General features: G+C 44.3%; 1 protein-coding gene and 1 pseudogene across 1 annotated transcript in view; one reads left to right on the top strand and one right to left on the bottom strand.

The window, feature by feature from the left end:
• Nucleotides 1–23232, top strand: part of SPECC1 (sperm antigen with calponin homology and coiled-coil domains 1) — a 168956-nt gene that overhangs the window by 128308 nt on the left and 17416 nt on the right. Inside the window, exon 10 of the mRNA XM_037068800.1 lies at nt 16736–16852. Within this exon, the coding sequence (XP_036924695.1) occupies nt 16736–16852 (117 nt within the window). The remainder of the gene's footprint in view (nt 1–16735; nt 16853–23232) is intronic.
• On the bottom strand, nt 5837–6476 carry LOC119002729 (40S ribosomal protein S8-like; annotated as a pseudogene).

The raw sequence follows: 23232 nt of genomic DNA on the forward strand, positions 1-23232 counted from the left end.
TTTCCACGGATCTGTTAGTTTGGTCCTCTGCCAGACTGCTACTGTGGCAGAGAAATGAGAAAGTGGCCAGTGGGCATCTACCAGTGCACTGGGCCGCAGGATGGGGCCGTAAATGTTTGCTGCATATCTCGTGGTGTCAGATTCCCATGAGGCTGTGATGCTTCTGCCAGACTGCGTTGAACTGGGGTCCACAGGACAAAACCACAACAGCACAACCACACAGAACCACAGGACAGTGATTTAAAGGAATCTGAGAAACTTCTCATTCAGAAACTTGGAAACTTCTCATTCAGATGGGGTGAAATTACTTTGCAGTTTGCTAAGGAGGGCAGGATATTCTTGAAAGTTTAATTATACAGGGAGGGTTCATCGTAGTCCAGTGAAATCCACAGAGCTAATTTCATCAGTGTTTGTGGGGACATAGAATGAGATCTTTCCCATCTTTTCAGCTGTTCTTGGGGTCCTTGATCCCTTTTTTATGATAATAAAATATACATAACATAAAATTTACCATTTTAACAGCAGTGCTAAGTTCTGTGGCATTAAGTACATTCACATTGTTGTGGTGCCCTATGTGACAGTGTGGATGGACCTGGAGACCATTATACTAAGTGAAATAAGCCAATCAGAGAAAGACAAATACCATATGATTTCACTCATGTGTGGAATCTAATGAGTAAACTGAACTAACAAGCAAAATAGAGATAGACTCAGATGGAGAGAGGGCAGGCTGACAGCTTGGGTTAGGGGGTGGAGGGATTGAGCAAAAAGGATGAAGCACTCATAGGCAACAGAGGGGTGATTACAGGGGTGGGGGTATTAGAAGGATAAATTTTAACGGGAAAAAATATAATAAAGAAAGAAATGATTAAGTATGGAACCTAGTCCTCCAACTAAAGTTTCTGCGGTCTTCAGAACTTTTTCACCTTCTCAAACTGCCACTCTGTCCCCATTCCCCTTCCCCAGCCCAAGGCAACCTCTCTTCTATTCTCTGTGTCTGAATTTACTGATTCGAGGCACCTCATGTGGACTTGTGCAGTGTCTGGCCTTCTAGCACTGGGTTGTTTGACTTAGTACAGTGTCTTCAAAGTTCATCTGTGTGACAGCCTGTATCATTCATTCTGCTTTTCTGTCTGTTTGCCTTTGTCCCAGGTGAAATCAGCAGGGACCCTGTAGTTTCTTAGAGCTACAGCTCTGGAGACCATACCCCACCATGGCTTTAAAACCTTTAACAGCCTTGGCTGGTATGGTTCGGTGGTTGAGTGCTGGCCTGTGAATCATAGGGTCGCTGGTTCGATTCCCAGTCAGGGCACAGCCTGGGTTGTGGGCCAGGTTTCCAGTGGAGGAGCATGAGAGGCAACCACACACTGATGTTTCTCCCTCTCTTCCTCTCTCCCTTCTCCTCTCCAAAAGTAAATAAATAAAGTCTTAAAAAAAAACAAACTTTAACATCTCTGTGGACTGAATTAGACCCATATTTGTGTGGGAGGATTCGCCTAACATGGATATTTAGCAGGTTTTTTTGTCCCTTTTCTCAAGAGGTATGAAATGTAGTCCCCCCATACCCCCAATTCCAGGCACATCTGGGGAGACCAGAAACCAACCGCAGGGCTCAGCTCAGCAGCCTTGGGGGCCCAGGGAGTAGCTTCCTGATGAATTCCAATGAAACAGAGAAAACAAGGGGGCAAAATCTGGCAGGCCGTTAGAGGGAGAACTAGACTCAGGTTAAAGACTCTTGACGTGAGTGAGTGGAGTCTTCTGCCTCTAAAGGATTGTTTAAAGGAAACATCTGCATCCAGATGTTGCCAGTGCACACATTTTTTCATAGGTATAGGAATGCTAGATGTGCTGCCAGCTTCAGGAAGTAAAGCAGGATTTTCAAAATAAAACCTGTGAGAATATTTTCCCCCTCTGGGCTGAGGGTGATTTAAGGAGCCTTTGTCCTCCCTCATCCTTATTCATCATTGGTCCCGGCAGGGGCCCCTGTTGATCAGATGTGCCAGCTGCTGGTACTGCAGCAGGGTGCCATCTGCACCAGAAACTATTATCTTGCCATCATTTAGAAAGATGAGGCTTGATGTTCACTGCCATCCCTTCTCCATCCCTCAGGGCAGCATGGGAGTCTGTTTAGACAATTACAGTCCCAAGTGAACCTACAGACTATTTTTTCTGTTCTCTTATTCATGAAATATTCACCTGGGGAAAAGAAGTAGTGTAGCCACAAGCAGTGCTTTCAGAGGCTAAATCCGGTCTTTCTGGGGGGGTAGGAGGTGAAGATTGTCTAGTGTAAATTAAAGTTGGTCTTGGAACTAAATTCTTCAGAAGAAATTATTTGGTTATTAAGTGTTATGTTCTTAGTAAGCACATCCAAAAATATGGAAGTACCGTGTCCCTTAAAAAAATTTTCCCCGCACTAAAAATATTCTAGTTGGAGTGCTAGAGCATCATAGTGTGGGAAAAAATTATGTACTTCTCTGAAACTTTGTGGATTCTCTTAAGAATGCGTAGGTAAGTAAGTAGTCATTTATGTTGTAGGGCAAGGAGCATTTAAGATGAAAAGTAGAAGAACCTCTTTAAGGGCAATTTGGTAGAATCCAGTGTAGTTCAGCCCATGAGTGTGTGGAGTAAATACAAAAGGTTGGACACACCCTAAACACTGTTTATCTATTCTACAATGAGCCATACATAGTTATTAGAAAAGAACAAAGTAGCTAATGGTGATGAAAAGGGAGCTAGTATTTACTGACTATCATATAACAGGCTTTGCTCTAAATGCTCTGTGTGTTATTTGTACATGTACTGTAATCTGACTACAATCCTGACCCATTTTTTAAAAGATTTTATTTATTTATCTTTAGAGGGGGAGGGAAGGAGAGAGGGAGAGAAATATCAATGTATGGTTGCCTCTGCAGGGGACACACGATATATCGTGTGTCCCCTGCCAGGAACTGGCCTGCAACCCAGGCATGTGCTCTGACTGGGAATTGAACTGTGATCCTTTGGTTTGCAGGCCTGCGCTCAATCCACTGAGCTACACCAGCCAGGGCTGTGACCCATTTTAAGGATGAGGAAACTAAGGCATAAAGAGGTTAAGTAAATGACCACAGCACTACAAGTAATAAGTGGTCAGTTGAAATTTAATGCTTATCTGGTTTCATAATCCAATCTTCTAGTCTCTGCACTGTAACTCTCTATGTGTTGTGAAAGGACCTATATCATTAGCTATTAGTAAGTGGGGGAGGGCAGAGTAGTGCAAAACAGTGTGCATAACATGCTACCATTTGCATAAGAAAAGGGGAAATGTATAGATATGTTTGTGGAAGTACAGAGCAGTGCTGTCCCATAGAACTTCCTGTGAAGAGGGGGATGCTCTAGGTCTGCACTGTCCAAAAAGGTGGCCACTGGCCACATGTGGCTAACATGACAGAGAAACTGAATTTTGAATTTTATTTAAGCTCATTTAAATAGCCACATGTGGCTAGTGACTATTGTATCAGACAATGCACAATGAATATGTATGGAAGAATGCAAAAAAATCTGGTAAAAGGTCATTTAATCTTGTGGTTTTCAAACTCTACTTTAGAAAAAGCTCTGCAGAAGCTCTAGTTGGAAGAACTAGGTTCATACCTAATCATTTTTCTTTCTTTATTGTATTTTTTCTGTTACCATTTGTCCCCCATATACCCCCCACCACAATCACCACACTGTTGTCCGTGTCCATGAGTCCTTTTTCCTTTTTGCTTGATCTTTCTACTCCCTATCCCAAGCCCCCAGAGCTGCCAGCCTGCTTTCTGTGAGTCGGTCTCTTATTTTGCTTGTTAGTTCAGTTTTCTCATTAGATTCCACATATGAGTGAAATCATGTGGTGTTTGTCTTTCTCTGACTGGCTTATTTCATTTAGCATAATGTTCTCTAGGTCCGTACACGCTGTTGCAAAGCGTAAATTTTTCCTTTTTTATGGCCAAGTAGTATTCCATTGTGTAAGTGTCCCATAGTGATTTTATCCACTCATCTACTGATGGACACTTGGGCATCTTCCATATCTTGGTGATTATAAATAACACTATAATGAACATAGGGGTGCTTATGTTCTTTTGAATTAGTGTTTTACATTTCTTCAGATATATTCCCAAAAGTGGAACTGCTAGGTGATAAGGCAATCCCATTTTTAATTTTTTGAGGTATCTTCATACTGCTTTCCACAGTGGCCGCACTAGCCAGCATTCTCACCAAAAGTCCAAAAGGATTCCCTTTCTCCACATCCTCACCAGCACTTGTTGTCATAGCCAATTATTTCAAAACCATTAATATAATCCAACCACTTCATTTGAGATGAGGAAACAAAAATCCAGAAAAGTTGAGTCATTTGCCTATAGTCTTAGTCACACAGCTGCTTTAGTGACAGAGGAACATCGAGGACTAGGAGCTAGTCACAATTTGGGTTGGATTTTTCCTCCTTACAGTGATTTTACATGTTAGCTTTCCAAGGCTTTATTCAATCAGGTTATCAGCTTTTTTAAAAAAGATAAAAAATAGACTTTTGTCTACGGTGTTTTCAGAACCACACCATATCTGAGATGCATTCTCTCTCTGCAGCCCAAACCACATCACGCCTCCACGGTCCAGACTCAGAGCAGAGTTGGTCTTGCTTTGCCTGCTCCACTGTGTGGTGAGTCATACAGGCCAAGGACCAGGCTTCCTGTTTGTCCTCCCCTCAGCCTCCCCTCAGCACAGTGCACAGAGAGGGCCTTGATGAATATTTACCGGCTCTAATTATAAAGAGCCATGGGTTGGGCTCTACTTTCAGCTTGGAGAATTGACTCATTACTGCAAATGGTTCATAAAACGGTTTCTTTACCATTGCCTAGGGTGACTGGCACTATAGATAAACACTCAACTAGCTAGGAGAAGGGTGCTAACATAATCTGGAAAGTGGGTGATGGGGTAATTCTAGGATGAGTGGAACCAGCAGATCTGCAAATTACCATTACCTTTTTTAGAAAAATTAAGCTAAGATAATGAGTGAAATTAATGAAAATGACGTGATCAACTCAAGGGAAAGGAGAGGGAGGAGTAGAGGAAAGGAGAGGGAGGGAATTGTAGAAGAGTGCTTCTCCAGGAATCTGGAGCATGGTCTGGGTCTGGGGGTGGAACCTGGCAAGAATCTAGGGAGCTGAGCTGGGGGCACAGGAGCCTGCTCATGGAGCTGCAGTGGAAGGCTCAAGTTCCCCTGCTCCATGCACCATGTGCCATCTTCACTCTGTGTCTCAGGCTGTGCTAGACCACAGAAGGGCACCGGCATGGATGCGGGCCCAGCTGGGTGGTTCAGAAGGTGCTGGGCAATAGCACAGTTGCAGTGAAACTAGACCAGGCATCACCAGGCCTAGGACAGAGGCCCTCGGGGAGGAAACGTTGTGGATGGGGGCTCTGTAACATTATATGAAAAAGGGAGAAGCAGGAAAGATGTAGCTCCAGCCACTCTTCTGATGTCAGTATCCTTTTGAGTCTGTCTCCAGGGAGAGGTTGTGCCATATCTGCCTGTGTGTTTCTGGAGACAGAGCAGCCCTCTCTCATTGGAAAGCTGTCATCTATGGAGGGTATTCCTGCTCTCTTCCTCTTTGTACCTTACCACTCTGGTCCTCATTAGGTATGCAAAGCAAAAGGTGGCCTTTTTATGGCCTTCTGGCCCACTCTTTCTCAAGTCTTAAACCCTCAGTTCTTTCCAACAGAGGTAAATAGAAGGAAGAATCAGTTTGTGTTTGTTTTTTAACTCGAGAATGCACACCTTTATTACATGATCCTTTTTATTTTTTAAAACATGAGCTTTAAAGAAAGTAGGGAGGAGGATTTATTTGCCTTCCCAGGCCTTCATTTTCCTCAGGTAGAACTCCAGCTCCTTGCCATCTGCTTGGCCACACTGGCCTGGTCTTAAAGTGCTGCATGCAAGAGGTTTGCCCTGCTGGAACTGTTCCTCCAGAAAACCGCCGATTTTGGCATTCTTTTTCCTTTCATCAAATTTCTTCTGAATTTACTTCTATTTTTTATTTGTTTGTTTGTTTAAAATCTCTTCCTCTTCAGGAGTCAACTTGTTCCCCTTCTTGCGGCCCAGGGGATGTGCACAGTGGGATTCGTACCACTGTTGGTGGTGCGGTGTGCTGTCAGTGAGTACCATGCTGTTCTTTACAAGGGTCTTAGTGCAGACCAGTACATTGTTGGATGCTTTGTAGACAACATCAGCAATCCTTGTTTTGTGCATACAATGCTCTCAGCCTCAGGAGAAGTTGCCCACATCCAGCCTGAAGGCTCAGTACTTGCTACCTCCTCGCACATGAACTGTGTGCATGCACTGGGGGCCAATCTTGGTGTTGGCAGCAGAGCCCCCCCCGCTCATGTTTTCGCTTCTTGTGGTAGAGCTTTCTCTTGCCGCGCTTGTGCCAGTTGTCCCAAGAGATGCCCATTGGCTTGGCGCCGGCTGGAAAGAGATGGAAGAACCGTTTTTTTAAAGTAAGTTATTCCAAATTAATTTCTAAATTTAGTTAAATTCCAATTAAAATCCCAAGAGGAGTTCTTTCTTTTTGAACTTCAAGTAATTTAAAATTCATCTGGAAAAGCAAACAAGAATGGCCAAGAAAGTTTTGAGAAAGAGTAATAATAAAGGTGAGTTTGCCCTAGTGATTGTGAATATGCTATGAAACCAGAGTAGAAAGTCTCCTGCCTCATAACCCACTCACCCACCTCAGGTTTTCCAGGATGGACATCACAAACAGTGCATTAGACCTGAACATGGTTCCTGTATTTAAGAGTGTTAAAGATTAACTAGATTGAGTAGGGCCATGTTTTTAAAAATCTTAATAGATAAGCAGAAGTTTTCAGACTTCATGAAATAAATGATTAAAGCAGTGATATAAGTAAGATCCTAAGAGGAAAGGAATTTCAAGGCAACTCCACAGTTGTTTGCTTGAAGATGTAAAAGAAGTAAAGTAGAAGTGAAGTAGCTTGACTCAGAAGTTAACTGTAGCTGTGTATCAAACTACAGCCCTGTCTGTTTTGTTCACATGTCTGCAGTTGAGGCCTGACTCCTTCTCTCTTCTCCACCATGTCCAGGGCCTCACATGGCTAGAAGCTAGACCAGTCGATCTGGCCAGTCTCTTTTCAGAAAGCCTCTGCCATTGGCTAGCATGGACTACCACACACATCAGGAGCCTCAAGTTTCCCAGAGAGTGGGTTTCAGGAGCTCTGGGAAGATGCTTAAAGTTTCCCAGGACTTAGCCTTGGGAAACCCAAGTTACTGCCTCTACCTTCATGCAAATTATTACGGCCAGCTCAGATTCAAGAGGAGACTTAGATTCCACCTCTCAACTGGAAGATTTCAGAGAATCTCTAGCTACGTTTAATCTATCACACAAGGGAAAAAATGTTGAGATTTTTTGCCTGACCTCCTAGCACATTCTTTTTTTTTCTCATTGGTTTTAGAGAGAGAAGAAAGGAAGGAGAGAAACATCAGTGGAAGAGAGAAGCATCATCTCGTTGCCTTCCATAGGCTCCCAGACCAGGGATCACACACAACTGCGCCCACTCTGGGGATCAAACTCATAACCTAGGCATGTGCCCTGGCCAGGAATCAAACCTGCAACCTTTCAGTTACAGGACGATGCTCCAGCCAACTGAGCCACACTGGTCGGGGCTCTAGTGCCTTCTTAATTGCAATTTCTTCCCTCATGTATAACCAAGTCTTCACTTTCCCAACTTTTTTGGGAAAAAAATATCCAAGAAGGCATTACTCCAAGATCTAGTCCAAAATAGATCATTTATTCATTACAGAAAAATATGTGATGTCATTAATATTTTTAATAATGCATTTTTCCTAATTGTAAAAGTAATACATGGTTATTGTGGAAAAATTGGAAAATATACCCACAAAGAAGATGAAGAGGAAATTAGTGAAATGTCATCTCACATAACTGGGTCCCTGTTTCTGGCATACTAAAGTCTTTTTCTGTTCTGAGTCTGTCCATTGTCATTCTTCATACCACCCAGATTGCCTCCACTTAGTTGGTGATAATGTGGAAAAGAACAGGACCAACCTTCTAGGTTGACATTTATCCAATAATGAGTGATAAGTATCAAGTAAGTAGAACATATACATATAACAAACTCATTGGAAACCAGAACATCAGTTTTTCCATGAACTTCATAAGATTTACAGATTGGAAAACTGAGTTACAGATTTTTTTAAATGGAAATTACACCCCCAAAAGTTTACTTAGTTTAATTGATAGACAAGTAGGATGTTATTAGTTCTCCATTCTGACCACTGATGCTACAGTAAACATTCTTTTTTAAAAATACTTTTTTAAAATTTACTGATTTGAGAGAGAGAAACATTGACTTATTCCATTTATCCATTCATTGGTTGATTGTTTTTATTTTTTATTTATTCATTTTTAAGATTTTAAATTTTATTTATCTTTAGAGGGGAAGGGAAGGAGAGAGGGAGAGAAATATCAGTGTATGGTTGCCTCTCATGCATCCCCTGCTAGGACCTGGCCCACAACCCAGGCATGTGCCCTGACTGGGAATTGAACCACGATCCTTTGGTTTGCAGGCCTGCACTCAATCTACTGAGCCACAGCAGCCAGGGCCATTGGTTGATTCTTGTATGTGCCCTGACCAGGGATCGAAACCTTAGCCTTAGCATATGGGGATGGTGCTCCAACCAACTGAGCCACTTGGCCAGGACCAAATAAATATTCTTATAAGTATGTCTTTGGGCAGATGTATGGTGGTTTCCTCTAGTCTAGATACCCAGATGTGAAATTATTTGGTCAAATTGTGTTTTCATTTAAAAAAATGCACCAATTTGTTTCCTAAAAGCTTATACAAATTTATATTTCCATCAGCCAATATAACAATAGGCATTTCTCCACATTTTCATTAATTCTGTGAATTAACAATTTTTGCCAAACTGTTGAGCTTTTGTTTTGTTTTGTTTTGTTTTGTTTCTGGTGAGACTGAACACCTTTTTATATGTTTCCAGCTACTTGTATTTCCACTGCAGGGCATCACTGGTTCATTTTTGGGGCAGCTTTCACTTGAGTTGTTCCTTTTCTTATTGGTTGTAGAAATATATTTCAGGTATTAGTAATTTGCCATATATACATATATATTACTTTAAATTTTTTGTCATACGGAAATTTAACTTTATGTGGTTGATTTTCTCAATCCTTTTTCTAATGCTTTTTTGCATTTTATGCCTAAGATGGCTTTCTTTTCTCAAGATTATAAACCTATTTACTTATATTTTCTTCTGATCATGTTTAACTTCAGTTTTTAAATTTATCCATCTGGAAGTTATCTCTAAATAACTGGTAGCACAGGAGTAATTTTTGACAGAAGGGAAGCCTACACCATGGTCCCCCTGGTCACCAGCTCTCTGCTTGGGAACAGTGTGTGTATCACGGTACAGGGGCCTGGAGTTTAGTGTCTGAGCCCAGCTGTCCACTGAGCAGAGGAGGTATGACCGCAGTGGCAGGCTGTGGGATGGGGTGTCAGGAAAGAGGAAGCAGTGCAGAAAGGGGACCCATGGTCCACATGTGGGTCTCTGCAAGTCCATGGTTAAAGGCTTGCTAGCTGTATGCGGGGCCGCAGTATTCAAAGTTTACCAGATAGCCTGAAATCAGGTTGCAGATACCGAAATTGGGTAGGTGCAGATGGCTGCCCTGGGCACGGAATGAGCACTGAATCTATCTGGAGAAGGGAGCATAGACAGCATTAGCTAAGATTCTAAGTGAACATGTTTATATGTGCAGATGCTCTGTATTTTTTCTCACCATATCAAATTAAGTTTGGTCCTTCCAGGATTCTCCCTACACATGAACCTTAAGGAAGAATAAGCTGCTTTTATCCTCTATGATCTTTAAATTGTTACATTACCCCCAAATAAAAAACTGGGTCTGTTTCCACAGCAGTGACTATAAAGAACTATCAAGTAAAGCCCCAGAGGTCTTGGGAGTGAGCATGTTTAGGTCACACTGTGCCCATGACAGCTACTTCCCAGGGAGTGAACGGACTGTATTTTCTAAGTAGCCTCCTGCCTTCTTCCCAGAAGCATTGCTTTTTTCTTTTTAACTTTTTAAATAACTTTTGCATTCAGTGCACACAAAGTTGACCCATTCATAGAAATCTGATAGAGTAACCCAGCAAGCCTCAGAGGAATGGAAGAGGTGGTGGGAACCAGGTCAGACCGTTGCAGAGTCCAGCGGAGGCCTCCACGCAGTGCAGCGCAGGACGCGAGTCAGTGTGCACCCTGCAGCTCTCTTCCCAGCGCTTAATGTTTCACTAGATGTTGGTGTTTCTACCCAACAAAGGCAAATGAAATGGACCTTCTAGAAGCAAACATTTTGGGTGGTTGGGTTTTGCTTTGCTCTGTCCCATGGTCTTAGTTAAAAGTGCTGCCTCTGCATTCACCCCTTAGAGCTTTATTTGTCTCCAGGCTCAACCTTTCCAAGAGAATATTCTTAGATACTCGCTAGAGTTGGGGCTTTTAGCTTCCCATGAACTCTCTAAGGTATTGGGAGTTCATGGGAAGCGAGTATGAACTCACTTGTGTTAAATGACTTCTTCACCAAGGAGGACAAAATTCTTTCTTACAAAATTTTCTTCTCAGTGTTCCTAGAGGCTTAACCTAGTTTGGAGATGCCTGGAATGTTACCTTGTTTTTTATTTCTAAGACTTTCTTCCCCCAGAATGTTCTCTTACTCAGAAATATCTCTGAAGTATTTATATCCTACAGAAAGTTAAAGTTCAATGAATAATCACCATCTCCCTCGGGAAAATAATCAGCAAGTTTCTTTTCACTGTCCCTCTGCTTTTTCTTCCAAGGAAATCTTGTGCATGAATTCCATAACGTTCTCACTCTTTTTAACAGCTACAGTTCAGTCCCTTGACATGATCAGGGTGTATCAGTCTGTCTGTCTGTCTGTCTGTCTCTCCTTTTCTGCTTTCCCTCCACCCTTCTTCTCCCTCTCTTTCCTTTCTTCCTTCGTCCCTCCTTCTTTCTTTCTCCCCTTCTCTCTGTTTCTTTCTTTTTTTCAACATGCAAGTGTGCTGCTCAGTGAAATTTCAAAAAGTGAATAGACCCTACCATCAGTGCCCGGGTCTAGAAACACAGTATTGTCAGCACCTGGAATCCTCCTCCTGCTCCCTTCTTGGTGTGAACCTCCAGTCCAGGATAACGATGATCCTAGTCAGTTTTATTCAGGAAAAATAATGAGGACATGTCCTGTAAAATGCTTTGTTGGCCATATTTCACTTTCCTCTAAGTTATTTCTTTGATGAACCCCTAAGATTCAGTTGAACAATAAGTAGAAAAAGGAAGATATTGTATAACACCTTGGGGGTTTGTGTTTCTCTCCTTCATTTTTGTCCTGAGTCAGAGGCTGTAGCTATGAGCATGGAAGGACTGTTGCCCACCAGCTCAGTGAGATGACCCCACACATGAGCATGTGAGCACCATCCTGCCATGGTTTCCTTTACATCTCTGGTCATCATGGTGTTGTTATTGGACAGGGGCTAGGCCGGGAGGGGGTCTGCTGAAGCCAGCTGTAGTGTGTGGATTGTTGACGTTGTGTAGGAATGATTTCACAACATGAGTCCAGGTGACTATGAGGAAACAAAGTTGGGGGATGATGAAACAAAGAAGGACTTAGCATAGCAGAAACAACAGAGGAGCCCAGGCAGGGCTGGCTGAGCTTCCTGGGAAGCCAGAGAAAAGGGGGCTTTGGGGACAGGTTCAGGGGATCTGTTTGGGACAAGCCACTACTGCCCATTGCCTTAGGGTTTAGGAGATATGTGATTGTAAACAAAGAAGTCTGGGGTTTTGTGGGGGGCAGGTGTTGGAGAAGAAGGGAAAGGAAATGGCATGGTGCTGGCTGCTCCCCTGAAGGAGCACACGCACTGACTCCTTTGTCTTGAGGATTTACTCCCTTGCATGCAGGAATCATAGGGGAGATCTCAGGGGACAGTTTCAGTAGAACATTAATCATTTCTCCAGGTGTGTCCTTTTAGGGTCCTGGTCTACACTGATGGGTCAGTGACTGGGCAGGGAGTCTTCAGTCATGGCAGCTGGTCCTGGTATTGCCCACCTTGTTTTGCTGCTTTTCTGGGCCTGGAGCTTAAACACAACTGAGGCCTAGATGTTGTCTCCAGGGAGGAGAGGCCTGGGGAGGGGAGGTTACCCTGGGGCTGAGGTCCTTGTTTTCTCAGTTTTGCCCCTTCCAGACCCTGTGGACCTTCCACCCTGATGATGTCTGCACCTGGCTGTGAATTGCTCAGCCATTGTGTGCAGCTCTCATCTCAGTTTCCCTATTCCACTGGCCAAGGAATTTCTGGGTCTTCTTCTTACAGTCCTGTCTCAGTAGGACTGGATCATAGCCCACATCACTGGGACCCACACATCCCATCTGGATGCTTTTCCAGTCCAGGGAAATCAGCCTCCCAGCATGTGGGTGGACAGCACTGGGCTGCTGCCCACACCCCTGAACTGCCACATGGCCCTGTCTACAGGACCTCCTGGGAAAATTGCTGGCCCTGGTGAAGCCCAGGTTTCTTTAACACTTGCAGCCCCCTCCCTTGCTCAGTGAGGCTGTCTACTGCCATTCTTGGCTCCCCATAGCTCCCCTGGATCTACTGCTTAGAGTCCAGAGCACCACTCAGGCTCTGGCTGAAGAGGTGCACAGGTGAGCAGTAATCTAATGATATGAGAGGAAGACCTGATAAAGTAGGAAGCAACTCATCCCCTTTCTGACTTGTGAAAACACAAGCAATGTAAAACTGTGCTGCTTCCCCAGCTCCTCATTTGCTCCAGTGCACCTCCCAGCTCCTGGATGGAGCCTAGTGAGCAGTAACAAACCACCTTTACCATAATGATAGCAGCAAAAGCAACCACCAAGGTGTGTACAGTGCTTTGCAAGTTGGTCTTCATCATCTTATGTGAGGTATCATAAATATACACACATTTCAGTTGTTCAGCCAGCTGTGTTACATTTGGAATTACTGATACTCCCATGTTCAAATAGGATTATGGACATTTTCAAATGGCACCCAGGGAACTAGAGTTGGGATTGTTTCACTCAGAAGTAAGAAGGGTAGGCCCTGGCTGGTGTAGCTCAGTGGATTGAGCGCAGACCTGCGAACCACACGATCGCGGTTCGATTCCCAGTCAGGGCACATGCCTGGGTTGCAGGCTAGTTCCCAGCAGGGAACTCATGAGAGGCAACCATACATTGATATTTCTCTCCTTCTCTCTCCTTCCCTTTCCCTCTAAAGATAAATAAATAAAATCTTTAAAAAAAAGGAATTGTTAAAAAAAAAAGAAGTAAGAAGGGTAAATTTTTTATTTGATAGCAATATTTATTTGGTAAATATTTTATTTGATTTCTTGGAATGACTATATTATTACAAATTATAGCTGGCTGCCTTCCATCTCTGCCAATGTCCAAACAATTCAAAGTAACCTGAATGCAGGTTCCATGGAAGAGAGGTATTTCCTGACCTAGATGTTAGATTTGATGACTGGGGTAGCTTGGGAGTGTCTCTTTGTTCTTACATAGCTTTGCTTGATCTCGCTCCAGATGCGAGTCTGCGTTGCAGCGGGTCTACCCTGTTGTGCTGGGCTGTCTGCGCTCTTCTGAGCTCTCCTCCGCTTGTAGGTCATTTTGATTGATCTTTTCAACCCTAGCTTCCATCTCACACCAGATTTTATATCTGAGAGAATAATTTCAGCCTATTACTCATTTATACTTACAGATCAAAAACTGTTCTTAAGTGGCAGTTAACTAAAATACTGGACTCTCCTCGGGGTCCTTTTGGCCTCTCAAAATGCTTCTGAAAATTGTGCAGATAAAAAAAAATGTTTTGTATCCTATATAGTACAAGAGGTACAAGTATAAAGTGTTTTCAATTTTAGAAAAATAAAGATTTATCAAGCACTATAAGCTTTAAGTGTAAAATCTGTGAAGGAATAAAGGCAAGGAGGGAGGCAAGGGGGAGGAGGAAGAAAGAGAAAAGAAAGAAGGAAGGAAGGAAACTTTTCACAGGACATGTGCTTTTCAAGTTTGACAGGACTGGACCTTGATCCTAACTCTCATACTACCACTGTTTCTTTTGCTTCAGCTTTCTCACCCACACACTAGGTACAACGCCACTTCTGTGTGCAGTTGCTCTGAGAATTAAATGAGAAAACACACAGTATCAAAAGCACAGCATTGATACTCAACAAATGTCACTTCCTATACCACCAGCACCATTTAAGGGAGAGTTACTTAAGGGACCTTGATCTTGACCCTGGAGCATTTGGCTTTCTCTCTAAAGTGTAGCCTTTCTCTTGAGTATGGCGTTGCTTGTGCCCGGGTTGCCTTTCAGAAGAATGCTGTCTGGTTGGGGCTGGGCCTGTCTATGCAGGTGCCCAGTGGTCACCATGAATGATAACCAGAAATAAAGTCTGGCTCTTCTTCCCCTAAATCATGAGCACCGCAGGTCTGGATGGGTTTGGTCTCAAGAGCAGTGGTGCCAATTCCCTCAGGCAGCCTGGCCTGCTTCCTGCACCCCCAACCCAGGCTTTGCTGTCCACAGTGTCTGGTTCTAGTGCTCGGGACTGCAAGTGAACTGGGAGTGTTGTAGCCCCTACCTAGTACTTCCTCTTCTTTTTTTAAACATACAAACCTCTTCAGAAACTAGAAAATCAAAGTGTTACCCATTTCTAAAGCAGCCTCTAGGCCTCATCAAATAGCTGTTGGACCAAGAGAGACTTTTGAAGCCAAAATTCCAGATGATCAGCTTACCAGGAAGCCCAGCTCTCATACATCCACTCTGAAACTGAGCCAGGCCCCTTCCAACAAGGTCATTCTCAAATTTTCATGTAACACAGGTGCTTAGCAACTCTTAAAATTTGGTTGTGCTCGAGTCATGAAAACTATGAAGGGATGTTGTTACAGTTGTGTGTCTCTTCCTGCCAGGTAGCCTCCCCTGGGTAGATGTGGTTGCAGCAGGTTAGAGAACAGGGCACATTACTGCAAGCAGGTGCTTTGGGGAGGTTCTGGGTCCATAGGATCATCTTGAACCCAGGTGAAAGCAAGAAGAGGTTTGATAGAAAAGACCCTAAGGCCCATGGGGCCTGGCTTCTTGGCATGTTCGTTTTTCAGGTGGACAGTTTGTGCAATGTGCAGCACCACCCCCTCTGGGCTCAGTTTCTGTACCATAAACTGAAGCTTTTGACTTACTTCATCATTCCAGGCCATAATAGCTCAAACTGATCCTGAGGGAGCCTAGATAAAAAGCTCATATACGATGAGAGGCCCTTTGCTTCTAAACCCCTCAGGAAACCTCACAGGAAACACATTATATCACATTTCTTATTTCACATTTCCATCTGCAGTTTATACACACACTTAGGGAGTTCTGTGACACCTCCCCTCCACCCCCTTGCAGCTGAACCACATGCCCTGCTCCTCTTCACACTTCTGCCCATGGTTTCTGGAACAGATGCCTCCCCCTCTTTTCAGGGCAGCGAGGATTATACCAAGGAGTGTTGTGTGTGGCTTTGGCACAAAGAGGGAGAAGCAGTCAGTGTCTACTCCTCCAGAAAGGACAGGCTGTTCACCACCTCTCGGTACCTTGGCTGGCTTTGCCAGCTTCCTGCTTCCCAGGATGGGGTGTCCAGAGGAGGAGGAAGACCTCACTGCCTCCCAGTGCCCAGTGGCTGTGGAGAAAGTACAGAAGGAGCCCCATACTTTCCTGTGTCCTCTGACCAGACCAGAGGAGCTCTGACTCAGCCTTAAGTGGGTGCCACTTCTGCAGGCCCCACCTGGTCCTACCCAGACTGTGTCAGTGCATTTACACAGCCACGATGACACCCTGCCCAAGCATTAAAGAGTTAGTGGGCTTTGGAACCAACATTTCATTTGGGACATTTTCATTTGGGATGAGCTCTGTGAAGCAGGGAAGAAACTCCTGCTGGAATAAGCCTAGTCAGGGAGGAAGAAGTGGGAGGGGCAGGTGTGTGGAAGTGAGAGTGGGAAGTACACTAAACCCACTGGGAGCCCCAGGCACTGGAAGGAACCACCGTCTCCATGGGCTGCCATATAAAGTTGGACGTGGGTTTCTTCCTCATGGTTTACCAAGTAGCTTCCAGTGTCCCTGCCTATTCCAAAGGGGCAGCTCCTTTCCCCCAGTGACCCTCATGACCCCAATGTTAGGGGTGCCAGTGGGGTTTTCTCCTGCTGAGAAGCCTTCACACTGTGAACAGAAGAGGGAGGTCAAGGGGCAAGCCATGAGAAAGGCCCCGTAGGTCTTCATGACCTTCTTGTATTGGTCCAGCTGTTGTTGATCAGAGTTATACCTGATGATGATGGTGATGATGAGTCTTCCTTGGTCAAATAAGGCTGGGAAATGCTAGACAGAGCTTATCAGCTGAGTTAATTTGAGAATAAGGTTCCCAGAGCCCTTAATATACCAGACAAAAATTCCTTAGTGTTTTGAGGTCTAAAGCCTTTTTTTCAAGACTTGGGCAACACCAGGCTGTTCCTGATTCCAAAATTAAATGTAATCCCTGCAGATTTGAGTAGTTTCCTGTCTTGCGTTACAGCAAGCCCAAAGATGGATACTCATTTTCCCACAGTCTCATTCCTATTTTGTTACTGTGCACAATGGATAATTAATGCTGTTTTCTTTCCCACAGAACATTGATATTACCAATTTCAGCAGCAGCTGGAGTGACGGCTTGGCCTTCTGTGCTCTCCTCCATACCTACCTGCCCGCTCACATCCCATACCAGGAGCTGAACAGCCAGGAGAAAGTGAGTCCCTGCCTATCACCCTGGGTGTTCTCCAGAACTTGTCCTGGTGGGGTGAGAGTTAGAGATGGGGAGTAGAAACAAGGCTGTTGGTACCAGGTACGGATAACTGCTGAGGGTGCAGCTGCACTGCAGAACCCCACCCTCAGTAAATGCTTCTCAGGGTCACTTCTCAACAGAGACCTTTGTTACCCAGGAGAACATAGTGAAAACCTGCTTACATGGCCACTGAGAAATTCCTGTTGCTCGTTTTCCAGAGAAAGTTCTTACAGAATCTGACCTTCATGGTGTGCAGACCTTGGCCCCCTTTTTCCAAAGTCTTCAAAGAACCAACAAACATCACGAAAGAGTTCCCTGCTCAAATACACTTGGGAAACAGTACTTTCTGTCATGCTTTTAGAGATTGGCTGTGCTTGTTAGTGCAGTTGGGGCTTCAGGTCCTTCATTACAGACCCTGTATGGCCCCATCTGCCCTGGCATAGATCAATCACATCCACCAAGCCTTCTTTTTCAAGTACCTGCAACAGGAGTTGGCAGACCTGTCCTGTTAAGGATGAAATGGTAGTCTCTGTGGGTCTATGGGGCTCTGTCATGGCTCAGGTCTACCATTGGAACACCCAAGTGGTCATGGGCGATATGGGCAGGCTGTGTTGCAATAACTTGATTTATAATAACAGGCTGCAGGCCAGATGCAGCCCGCAGGTTTGGTTGTCAAAACACCAACTTGGAACACTCTACAGAATCCTGTTGCACAGTGTGCTTTGGAAAACACCTGGTGGTGTCTCTACTCATTCATCCAACATGCATTTCCTGCCGAGACTCACGAGCAGTAATACAGACAGCAGGGAGCAATGCAGACGTATTCTCCATCTTCATGAGACAATCAGCAAGTGAGAAACCTGTAAGGAACATAATAAACACAGGTATAAACCATGAGAGGACCATGAAACAGTGCAGTAATGGTGAATAGTGGGAGGATGATTCAGATGAGGAGCCTGAGGAGGTCTTCCTGAGGAGGTGTGACTTCAGCTGAGTCTAAAGAAAGAACTGAATGGCCCAGCAGTGCTTAGAGCTAAGGGTAGCTTTCCAGGGCTGAGAAGCACAGAACAAGAAGACACCTTGGTGCAGTCCAGGCCACAGAGCAGGCCAGCTGCCTCCAGTGTGTGAGGGCGACCGAGGTGTAGGTGGGCTAGACCCTGCAGGGCTCTTGGGCGTGACTTTGCTGGTAGAAGTTAGCATTTTGCTCCAGGCGCTATGGGAAGTCATTGAAGGAGTCCAATCTATAAAGAGACACTATTCCTGTTTTTTAAAGATCTCTGGCTGTTTTGCAAAACAAAATGAATTGGAAAGAAAACAAGATTGAAACAGAAGCAACCAGTTAGGCAGCTGTTTGCAGTGGTCACCATGAGAACTTGTTTTCTCCAGCTTTACCCATTAGCTGGCATGGCAGTTTTACAGCAGGTCTGTCCATGGCTGTGGTGTGTGGGCTCTTCATTCCATATAGGAGACTTCACAACACCAGTCCAGGTGACTATGAGGGTACAGTTATTAAAGCCAAGCACAGTGAAACAAGCAAGGACCTAGGATAGAAGAAGCAACAGGAGAGACCAGGCTGGGCTGTCTGAGCTCACTGGGAGTCAGAGAAATGGGGTCCTGGGAACAGCTTCAGGGGGTCAGCCCTGGTTGAGCTGCTGCTGCCCATTGTTCTAGAGTTTGGAAGACAGACAGGTGTGCTTGTGAAGAAAGAAGTGGGGGAAGGAGAAGGGAAGTGAAATGGCACTGCTGCTCCAAATAGAGAACACAGGCATGCTGGGTTCTTTATCATGAGGCTTTTATTTCTCTCTCATGGTGGGAATTTTAGGGAAGATCTCAGGGGAGGGTCTCAGCAGAACATTCATCAGTTTTCCAGGTGGGACCTTTTAGGGTCCTGGTTTCCACTGATTGGTCAGTGCCAGGGAAGGGGGTCGTTATCACATAGGTTCTGGTATTGTCCACCTGGTTTTGCTGCTTTTCTGGGCCTGGAGCTGAAACACAACTGAGGCCTAGATGTTGTCTTGTTCTATATCTATGCTGCCAAGTCTGGCCACTACTGGCCACATGGACTCTTGAGCACATAGAATGTGGCAAGTGTGATTGAAATTTTGAATTTTTTGTTTTGGTTACTTTTCATTTAGATAGCCATATGGCTACTATATTGGACAGAACAGACATAAGCGGTATTTAAAGCCTTGAGACAAAATGCACCAAGCTTCTAATCACACAGTTGGTTCCCCTGACCATCCACCCCATCCTACAGTTATCTAGGGGCTTTCCAAAAGACACTGGCCTGGGGAGGAAAGGTTACCCTGGGGCTGAGGTCCTCATTTTCCTAGTTTTGTCCCCTGCTAGGCACTCAGGGACCTTCCCCCAGTGACTCTCTGCACCTGGCTGTGAATTGCTTGGCCACTGTGTTCAGCTCTCGTCTCAGTTTCCCTAGTCCACTGGCCAAGGAGTTTTCCTGTCTTCTTGCTACCCTGTCTCAGTAGCAATGTGTATAGAAAGATAATCTAAATATGTCTTGGAAATGAGTCAGCTAGACTTAGTGACTGAGTGGTTGTAGGAGAGGGTCAGAGGAAAGAGTCAACAGTGACTCCAGGTGTCCAGCTTGACAGGACCATTTTCTGAGATGGAGAGAAATAGGTAGATATCTTTAAAAGGTCTATTTTTATTATCCCACATTAAAATAAGTAGTGCAAAGAATGGTTATGGCACTGATGGTGAGAGTAACTGAACAAAAGGATTTAATTTTTTAGAGTGTGTGTTAGGGTTCTCCAGAGAAATTATGGAGACATTACTCCTATTGGCAGAGCCATTAGGAGTGTAGAGAGAGACAGAATTCTGTTTAGGAATTGCCTCACATAATTGTGGAGACCGAGAAACTCAAAATGTGCAGGACAGGTTGGCAGTCTGGAGACACAGGAAAGAACCGATGCTACAGATCGAGTCTGAAGGCAATCTGCTGCCAGAATTCCCTTAGGGAGAGATCCGTCTTTTTTTTATTAAGACCATGAACTAATGAAATGAAGCCTACCCACAGTATGGAGGATATTTTGCTCTACCTGAAGTCTACTATTGTAAACATTAATCTCATTTTAAAAATACCTTCACAGGTTGCGTCTCAGCCTTTGGGGTAAGACAAAGTATAGTAACTGTTCTTATGAGTTTAAAAATACCTCCGCAGAAACATTTAGAATAATGTGTGGCCAACTATCTGGATACTGTGGGCTAGCCAAGTTGACATAGAAAATTAACCATCACAGCATATTTAAGTTTCATAACACTTTCCTATGTGGTGCTGGACAGCATTATTAAACATTTGGAAAACAACAAATGAGCTCTGTTTTGAATCATGTTAAGATGTCCCTGAGGTGTACAGGCAGCAAGGTCAAGCAAGCAATTGGATAGCAAATTGGGAGTTCAAAGGGAACTCAGAGCTGGAAAGACAGATTTGGGGTTGTCAGTGACGAGATCTGTACTACCCAAACTTTATGAAATGATGGAAACATTCTATATCTATGCTGTCAAGTCTGGTCACTACTGGCCACATGGACTCTTGAGCACATAGAATGTGGCAAGTGTGATTGATATTTTGAATTTTTTTGTTTTGGTTACTTTTCATTTAGATAGCCATATGGCTACTATATTGGACAGAACAGACATAAGCGGTATTTAAAGCCTTGAGACAGAATGCACCAAGCTTCTAATCACGTAGTTGGTTCCCCTGACCACCCACCCCATCCCGCAGTTATCTAGGGGCTTTCCAAAAGATACTGGCCTCATCTCAATCGTTCTAAAGTCATTCCTGGAACTGAAGACAAAACCCAAGTGTTATAACCAAAGATGTCCCCATGGCTTTAGTGTAAGAAATTACGAGGGCTTTAGGGGCTCTGTGCTAGTAACAGTGGGCACAGACCAAATAAGATTTCTTATTATAAATCACAGAACCACAGAGGCATAAAGAAAAGACCTAGAGGACTTCCAGCCAAGATGGAGGCATAGACAAGATGAAGGACAACAACTATTTAAAAACAAAAAAACAACCAGTACTGACAGAAAATTTAACTGTATGGAAGTCCGACAACCAAGGAGTTAAAGTAGACACATTCATCCAGACCAGTAAGAGGGGCATAGTTTGCGGAGCCACATGGACAGAGCTTGCAGCAGGGCAGCTGGTGGACCCTGGGCACACAAGGCATCAGATTGTGGAGGGGCACAGTGCACAAGGCAGCTGGCAGGCCAGGTGGTCCCACATTCGAGTGCAGATAAACCAGGTGAAACTGGAAGTGAGACAGACCACTCAACCCAGGGTCCCAGCACAGGGAAATAAAGCCTCAAAACACCTATGGAAAACACCTGTGGGGGTAGAGGTGCAGGGAGAGACTCCCAGCCTCACAGGAGAGTTTGTTGGAGAGACCCACAGGGTCCCAGGATGTACACAAACCTACCCACCCAGGAATCAGCACCAGAAGGGCCCAGTTTGCTCAGGGGAATCAGCGGAAGTGAATGAAATCCGGCAGAGAATGAAGCAAGTGCAATTGTTCCCTCTCAGCCGACCAGGGTGCCCCGTCCTGGTGAACAGCTAAGGCTCTGCCCCTTACTATGTAATGGGTGCATCAAGACAAAAAAAAAAAAAGTGGCCCGAGCAAAAGAACAGATCAAAGCTCCAGAACAAATACAACTAAGCAATGAAGAGATAGTCAACCTATCGTATGCACAGTTCAAAACAGGATGCTCACAGAATTGGTTGAATTTCATTGCAAATTAGGTGAAAAAAATGAAGGCTATGCTAAGGGAAATAAAGGAAAATGTACAGGGAACCAATAGTGATGGGAAGGAAACTGGGACCCAAATCAATGGAGTGGACCAGAAGGAAGAAAGAAACAACCAAACAGAAAAGAATGAAGAAAAAAGAACTCAAAAAAATGAGGAGAGGCTTAGGAACTTCCAGGACATCTTTAAATATTCCAACATCCGAATTATAGGGGTACCAGAAAGGGAAGAGGAAGAGCAACACGTGGAAAAGTTATTTGAACAAATAATAAAGGAGAACTTCCCCAATCTGGCGAAGGAAATAGACTTCCGAGAAGTACAGGAAATTCAGAGAGTCCCAAAGAAGTTGGACCCAAGAAGGAACACACCAAGGCACATCATAATTACATTACCCAAGACTAAAGTGAAGGAGAGAATCTTAAAAGCAGCAAGAGGAAATGAGAGAGTTACCTACGAAGGAGTTCCCATCAGACTGTCAGCTGATTTCTCAGAAGAGACCTTACGGGCAAGAAGGGGCTGGAAAAAAGTATTCCAAGTCATGAAAGGCAAGGACCTACATCCAAGATTGCTCTATCCAGCAAAGCTTTCCATATAGAATGGAAGGGCAGATAATGTGCTTCTCAGATAAGGTCAAGTTAAAGGAGTTCATCATCACCAAGCCCTTATATGAAATGTGAAAGGGACTTATCTAGAAAAAGGAGATAAAAAACATGTACAGTAAAATGACAGCAAACTTACAATAATTAACAACCACACCTAAAACAAAAACAAACTAAGCAAACAACTAGAACAGGAACAGAACCACAGAAATGGAGATCACATGGAGGGTTAGCAGCAGGGAAGTGGGAGGAGGGGAGAGGGGGAAAAGGTACAGAGAATCAGTAGCATAGATGGTAGGTAGAAAATAGACAGGGGGAGGGTAAGAATAGTAGGGGAAATGTAGAAGCCAAGAACTTACGACACCTGGACATGAACTAAAGGGGGGGAATGTGGGTGGGAAAGGGTGCACAGAGGGGAAGGGAGTGAAGGGGGAAAATGGGACAGCTGTAATAGCATAATCAATAAAATATACTAAAAAAGAAAAAAGAAAAGACCAAGGAAGAAACCGTGAAGATTCCAGTGCTTGTTTCTGTGGAAGGTTTGACCCAGCAAAGGGAGGCAAGAAGAAGCAGCCAGCCTAAGCCCAGCAGTGACTTTGGCCTTCTTCTCCTTCCTACCCTCTCCACTGTTACATCCCTGCCTTTTCTTTTTTTTTTTTTTTTGAAAGGTTTTATTTATCTATCTTTAGAGAAGAAGGGAAGGAGAGAGGGAGAGAAACATCAATGTATGGTTGCCTCTCAAGCATCCCCTGCTGGGAACTGGCCTGCAACCCAGGCCTGTGCCCTGACTGGGAATCGAACCTTGGTGCTCTGGTTCCAAGGCCTGTGCTCCATCCACTGAGCTACACCAGCCAGGGCACATCTCTGCCTTTTCTGTGACATTACCAAGATAATTGAGTAAACAATGAGCATAAAACAATTCAAAATAATCAGAAAACCTTACTCAAAGTATAGTAAGTGTAAGTCTCCTCACTG

The sequence above is a fragment of the Sturnira hondurensis genome, unplaced genomic scaffold (assembly GCF_014824575.4).
Source record: "Sturnira hondurensis isolate 20B ecotype Veracruz unplaced genomic scaffold, ASM1482457v3 Scaffold0018097, whole genome shotgun sequence".
Classification (NCBI taxonomy): Eukaryota; Metazoa; Chordata; class Mammalia; order Chiroptera; family Phyllostomidae; genus Sturnira; species Sturnira hondurensis.